General features: G+C 36.5%; 1 protein-coding gene across 1 annotated transcript; it reads right to left on the bottom strand.

The window, feature by feature from the left end:
• Nucleotides 1-689: 689 nt before the first annotated feature.
• LOC133807017 (probable CoA ligase CCL5) lies at nt 690-4,189 on the bottom strand. The gene is made up of 5 exons (XM_062245128.1): nt 2,871-4,189; nt 1,523-1,668; nt 1,341-1,408; nt 1,095-1,197; nt 690-1,007 (listed from the first exon to the last, which is right to left on the bottom strand). Exons 1-5 carry the CDS (start codon nt 4,093-4,095, stop codon nt 894-896), a joined length of 1,656 nt encoding a protein of 551 aa, XP_062101112.1. The 5' UTR covers nt 4,096-4,189; the 3' UTR covers nt 690-893.
• Nucleotides 4,190-7,190: the final 3,001 nt, after the last annotated feature.

Consider the following 7,190-nt stretch of genomic DNA (forward strand, 5'->3'; position numbering starts at 1 on the left):
GCGGATACAGAAGCCTATGCGAGACGGGAGAAAGTCGGTTACTTTGAGGGGGAAAAATGAGTTTCGAAGAAGACATGTGGACCAATAACAATAAATCACTCTAAACCTTTTTCTTTGCTCTTTTTTCTATAAATCGCAAGTTAGCTAACATTTTTAGGATCTTTGTGGATGAATTATCTTTTGATTGATTATTAATTACTGAATAATAAACATATGAGAGCCGTACTAACTTTAGCATCAAGGTGTCTCTATGCAGGTACCCCTCAACATTCTACGAGATCTCTCCGAATTCAAAGCCGATCTTGAGTCAAGAAAGAAATAAAATTATTGTTAGGGAGAAATTGCCTAGAACACCTTCTTTTCTCTTTCCATTCCATTTTAATAGATTACTATCAACTCAACACTACCTAAATTCAATAATTATAATGTTTGGAATAACATAATAAACAATACAAATTTAGCCAAGTTTTTTAATGTTTAACAATCAAGTCTTTACATTTTATAAATAGTATTAATTAAATTCTTATTGTTTATTTGTTTCAAAAGAATCTTAGTTTTTGAAATTTTATATATATTATAATTTTTTGAGAAAATATCTAAACTGTCCATAAAAAAATTAACTAAAAGAACTTAATTACTATTATTGAAACTTAATAATTATATTGTTAAAAAAAATCTTATGAACTAAATTAAATCGCCAAAAAATGCACATTTATTAAATTAGGAGAAAGAGCATCATCACATACTAAAAATATCCATAGGATTTTTTTAATTTTTTTTTAATTTTAATAAAGGAACTGGATAGGAAAAACTATTCTCGATCAAAGCATATAAATATACATATAAATATATATATATATATATTGACAGATACAATATACTTGTGACAGGTCTTAGAGTTTGGAGGTAGCGAGTTTAATGAGATCCTTCCTTAAAATCTTGCCAGAAGGATTCTTGGGTATGGATGCTACAAATGCCACTTTTCGAATTCTCTTGTATGGCGCCACCTATAAATATAATGAGTTTATTCAGAACCATTTTTTTTTTCAACAATTAATATCAAATTAAGGTGAAGGCTCTCTACTAAAACTAACCAGTTTGGCTATGAAATCCATGACTGTAGATTCAGATATATTACTTCCACCTTTTCTAACCACGTATGCCATAGGAAATTGCCCAGCTTCCTTGTCAGGATATCTGAAATATATACATACACAAATTATTATGTATAATATAAACACTGTTTTAAAAAACAGTGAGTCCAGCTCACATATCATCGCTCGTATCAAATCAAATACCTATGTTTTATTAAATCTCTGTATATAAATAAATTGACTTACGGTATAACAGCAGCGTCAGAAATTTCAGGATGAGAAAGTAACAAGGCCTCTAGTTCTGCTGGGGCCACCTGCCATGTATTGATCCAAATTAAGTCATTTATATGAAATGGAATTTTGTTCTAAAATGCATGCATTGCATTTTCAAAATCTAGATACGTAAAATTCAGCATATTTATATATACCTGATAACCCTTGTATTTAATAAGCTCTTTCAACCTATCAACCACGAAAATGAATCCATCTTCATCAATGTAGCAGAGATCACCAGTTCTTAACCATCCTTCTGAGTCAATAGTAGATGAAGTTGCTTCTTCATTGCTGAAATAACCTGTAGCAAATATAACCAAACACCACCCACCCAAAAATATTTAATTTATGTTTGAAAAGTACATAAAATGGAATTATTAATTTAATCTTATTATAATAACTTTATCATATCCAAACTCCACCTTTATGTATCTTATTTTTTCAGAATTTATTATTGGCAAATAATCCCCCTTATTCATTTCTCCGGCCTTGTATAATTCTTAATCAAATCATATTTTTCAAATTTTCAAATATCACTCTGTTCTTTTCATTTTTATTAGGAGTAAACATTTGATCCGAAAAACCTGAAAACACGCTCGACCTGCAACCTAAAAACCTGATTTTTTTTGCAAAACCCGTCAATTTTGGGTGAAATCCGACATGGTTCGGATCGAATTCGGGTTTTAAAATTGAGGACACACGAGTAACACGAACATAACTAAAAAAAAAATTCAAAAAAATTAATGTTTTTTTTTTAAATTACTAAGGTCCAATTTGTAAAAAAAAAATCAATATTACCAAACTAACAACAAAGTTAAAAAAAAAACATGGGAAAAACAAAAATAAAAATAAAAAAAATTGTATTTTTGAATTTTTTTTACCAATGCCCATTTTTGGCCCAAAGCCCATTTTTAGACCAATTCCACCCGAAACCCGACAAAACCTAAAATGCAAAATCACCCCAAAACCTGAAAATTTCGAACTGGATTCAGTACCACTTTCCTCCACCTGAATTTGATGCACCTGAAACCCGACCCATGTGCACCCCTAATTTGTAAAATTGAAACCAAACAAATGACCTTTTAATTTTATTACTACCTTGACTAGCAAAAAGTGAATTTTTTAGTCACACATTAGTGTCGAATTCTCACAATATAATAGTGTTACTTACATTAGACTCTATTACGTGACAGACCAAAATACCTCTCAATAGATTTTGCTGGAATAAAGGTACACAAAACAAGTTTAAGATTCGGACACAACAATAAACAATTCTTATATTGATTTTAATCATCATTAATTTCGAGTTTAAACTCAAATGTAACCTTATGTTTTATTCTCGTCTAATTTCCCATAACTTTTCCTAAACTATTCACAAACTGAAATAAATAAAAACTTAAAAAAAAAACTAATAATAAAATATAACAAGACAATACACATTCAGAAAGCATGGCTTTCAGAAAAACAACCATCAATTATATACAATAGATTATAGAATAGTACCTTTCATAATTGTTGGACCCCTCAGCCAAAGCTCGCCGGTCCGGTTAACCGATAAAGCTTCACCAGTTTCAGGGTTCACAATCTTGGCCTCCATGCTCGGAGACAACATTCCGGCAGTTCCGTACCGCCGGCTCTCTTGTAGACAGTCCGTCGAAGCTCCGATTCCAGTTGATTCGGTCAACCCGTACCCCTGAAGTATACTCACCGTTGGATAGTTCTCCACGAACCCTTCGATTACCTCCTTGCTCAGCGGAGCTCCGCCCGAAAGAACTGATTGTAATGAGCTCAGATCGTACTTCGCCCTTATGTGATTCGCGTTTTTCAACAGCGCCATCAGAATCGGCGGCACGAGAGGAAGGTAGGTGGCTCTGTACCTCTCGATCGCGGACAGCATTTCGTGGATCTCGAACTTGGAGAGAATCACGATTGTTGATCCAGACGAAAGAAGGCCCATCGCGAAGGCAGCTAAGCCGTAGATGTGGAACATGGGAACGGTGCAGATGAAGGTGTGCTCCCCATCTTCGGTGCCGAAACGGCTGAGAATGGTTTGAACCATTGCGATTAGATTCTTGTGAGATGAAACCACTCCTTTACTCGCACCGGTTGTACCGGAGGAGTAGAGTAGAGTAGCCGTGTCCTCCTGGTTGACCCGGTACCCGATCCGATTAGGGCTCGGTTCCTTTCTCATCATCTGCCCCAACGACGACACAATATTCAGGGTTTTATCAAGCGAATTTTTTACCTCGTCGTCGATGATAACGGTTGGGAGATTAGAACCGGCGATTTTGGAGACGAGCTGAGGAATCGTGAAGGCGAGGACCGGTTTGGAATCGGCGATTTGTTTAGCGATTTCTCTGGGAGTGTTGAGGGGATTGGTGGTGGTGATGATGGCGCCGAGTGACATCACGGCGAGACAGACCACCGGGAAGTAAATGGAGTTCGGGGAAAGGAGGAGGATGACGTCACCTTTCCGAATGCCCATGGCGGAGAGACAAGTGGCGACGGAATCAACGGCTCGCCATAGCTGAGGAAAAGTGAGGTGGCGACCGGTGGCGGCATCGATGAAGGCGATCTTGCCATGGTGAGCGCGAGACGAGATGAAGGTGGTGACGTCGACGGAATGGTTCTGCGGGAGCTGTACGGGCTTGCGTTTGCTGTAGAAGATGGAGTTTGATTTACAGTAGCCGCTTCTCTCGTCGACTATGGCTTTGCTAGAGTTCTCCATGGAAGTAGTTCGCTGTCTCTGTTGACTGTTCTTCTTCTATGGCGAGTTTTTGTTTTTTTTTTTGCTGACTGTGGGTTGTGAAATGGTAGTAGAAGCCGACGATGTTTTATTGTTTTATATTAAAAGGAAGTTAAGTTGAAATGTTGACTGTGGATTTCGAAATCAAACTGGGATTGGGATTGGGATTGGCTAACCTCACCGGCCAGTAGGATACGATGATATGTAATTAAATGTATTTATATATATTTTATAACCAAAATTAAATTAAATTGGGTTTTTATTAATTGGTTTTTTTTAACCTTTCGAAAAACTAAATCCCTACAAAAAAAAAAAATTAATTGGTTTGGATCCGTATATTTATTTATGTTGCTATTATTACTGGGATTAAGTAACCAGTTTTAAAATTAGTTAACTAAAATTAACTATTAAATAAATTTAGTTAAATTTTACTCATTATTATAATGATATTTTTTTATAATATTATTGTTTATATATATATATAATTTAAGTAAGATTAAATGGTATAATTAATAAATTTAAATAAATATTAGATATAAAATTAATTTTTTTTAAAAGTTACTAAAAATTAAATATCATCTCTAAAATTAGATACTTTGTATAATTTGCAGATTATTTTTACGAGCCTAACTAGCAATTCGTAATAAGAATTCAAATTCTCTGAAAAAAAATCACACACATTTAAAATATAAAGATTATTCATTTAAAAAATATATATAATTTTTTTTTATATAATTAATAACACGAGCCATGTAATGTCTTAAGTTTAGTCGGCATTCTTAAAAAAAAAAAATTAACTACCAATCAATTTAAGTTACCGACCAAGTAATTGGATGACGATATATCTACTCTCTCATCATTATTGTTTTTATTTTGATTTGAGTTTATAATTCACTTACTATGAAATAATTTAGTCTATTATTAAAAATTAATGATAATAAGTTCAATCATGTGTTCGCCTAGTGGTGGTTTCTTGCTTTGTACCAAATTGGGGGTTCAATTAGGGAAATTTGACTTTTTATGCTTAATAGTGTTGTGTAATTTAAAATAATGTCAATTCATTTTAGGATACCTAAAATACCCCTCTCACAACTATCTCATCTCTTCCCTCCTCCACTCTTCCTTCCTCCTCTCTTCCTTCTTCTTGTTTCTTCCTCACTCTCTTTCACACCTCACCTCGCACTACCACTAGGAGCACCACGGTAGAACCCCATCGAGCAAGGGACCGCCACTAAGAAAGTCATTTGTAGAGGGGATCAAGACCAAAGTAAGGGTTGAGAAATCTTGGCGAAAAATTTAATGGGCAAGTAATTTTTTCTTAAATACTTGGATTAGTGATGTTTCCTTTAAACTTTTTGGGCATTTCGAATAGATCTGAGCAATATTTGTACATTTTTTTGGGTTTTTTCTGGTTTTTTGTCGATCTGCGTTTTCTGGGAATTTTCTGGGTTTGTGTTGTGCTCGATGCAGGCTCGATGGCACATCAATTTTTAGAGTTGCATGTTCTGCTCGATGGTTACTCGATACCTACTCGATGGGTGCTCAATGGTAATGTGCATTATCACTATTTCATGCATGCTCGATGCAGGCTCGATGGCACATCAATTTTAGGGTTGCATGTTATGCTCGATGGTTACTCGATACCTACTCGATGGGTGCTCGATGGTAATGTGCATTATCACTATTTCATGCATGCTCGATGGTTGCTCGATGCCTGCTCGATGCAGGCTCGATGGCACATCAATTTTAGGGTTGCATGTTATACTCGATGGTTACTCGATACCTACTCGATGGGTGCTTGATGGTAATGTGCATTATCAATATTTCATGCATGCTTGAAGGTTGCTCGATGCCTGCTCGATGCAAGCTCGATGGAACATCAATTTTTACGATTGAATGTTGTGCTCGATGGTTACTCGATACCTAGTCGATGGGTACTCGATGGTAATGTGCATTCTCACTATTTCATGCATGCTCGATGGATGCTCGATGCCTGCTCGATGCAAGCTCGATGCACATCATTTTTTACGTTGCATGTTGTGCTCGATGGTTACTCGATGCAAGCTCGATGGTAATGTGCATTCTCACTATTTCGTGCATGCTCGATGGAGGCTCAATGCCTGCTCGATGCAGGCTCGATGGTCATGTTTTTCAGCATCGTTAAAATACCATTTCCTACCATCTGTTTTTCAGCTAATTGTATTTGTGTTTTTTTATTTCAGGTTCTACTGTTTACGTATTTGTTTCTTACAACGGTGTTTGGGAAATGCATGGTAGGAAATGGTATTTTAAGGATGCTGAAGGTGAAGTGATACCAGTAGAGAATGATGTCACTTACTTGCAACTACTTGACATACTGCACGAGACATTTCAGGTGGATAGAGAGGTGTATGAATTGAAACTCAAGGTGCCATACGTATGCGGCGACCAACCATTTGCACCGGTTCAATTGAAGAATGATCGTCAAGTTCGTGTATTCTTAGGAATAAGCTTGAAAGAACGGGTAGTCTTATGTGTGACTCCAGTTAAGAAGAATGTCATATCAGATCCTTCTCCTAGTGTGAACAAAAAAGACACGACCAGTGTCGATCCATCTCCTGCAGGTAGCAGTTACAAGCATCTTAGTGAGGTGGGCACTTTTGTTCCAGTTACTGATCTGATGGCTACTATTCAGCTTGATATACCATAAGGAGGTCCCACAGGTGTGCTTGAGGCATATGAGTACGATCCCTATGTGAATGATGATCCAGTTGGTAATTGCTTTGAAGATAATGATGATGGTTCCGAGGATGACTCGTATTATAGTGCAGATGTTTCAAATGAGGAGTTAGACATTTCCCAAGCCCAACAAGTAGAAGAAGAGTCAGGACTGCCTCTTGCACAGGCACACCTCCCAACTCAAGGACGCCGAGCACCTGCGCGAAGTAGTAATCAACCTACTAGGATAGAAGATAACACTGGGTGGAGGGAGACAATTGTATCAAGAGAAGATCACACCAGATGGAGTGCCCCAATGTTTACAAAAGAAGATATTGATGCATCTGCTAAAACCCATTCCTCATCATCTGGTGGACCAA

Source organism: Humulus lupulus, chromosome X, assembly GCF_963169125.1.
Source record: "Humulus lupulus chromosome X, drHumLupu1.1, whole genome shotgun sequence".
Taxonomy (NCBI): Eukaryota; Viridiplantae; Streptophyta; class Magnoliopsida; order Rosales; family Cannabaceae; genus Humulus; species Humulus lupulus.

Excerpts from the sequence above, each read along its gene's own strand:
- LOC133807017 (XM_062245128.1), bottom strand. The coding sequence starts at position 4,095 with ATGGAGAACTCTAGCAAAGCCATAGTCGACGAGAGAAGCGGCTACTGT. Across the intron at positions 1,669-2,870 it reads GGGTCCAACAATTATGAAAG|GTTATTTCAGCAATGAAGAA; the intron begins GTACTATTCTAT and ends TATTTGCTACAG. Across the intron at positions 1,008-1,094 it reads TGGATTTCATAGCCAAACTG|GTGGCGCCATACAAGAGAAT; the intron begins GTTAGTTTTAGT and ends TTATATTTATAG.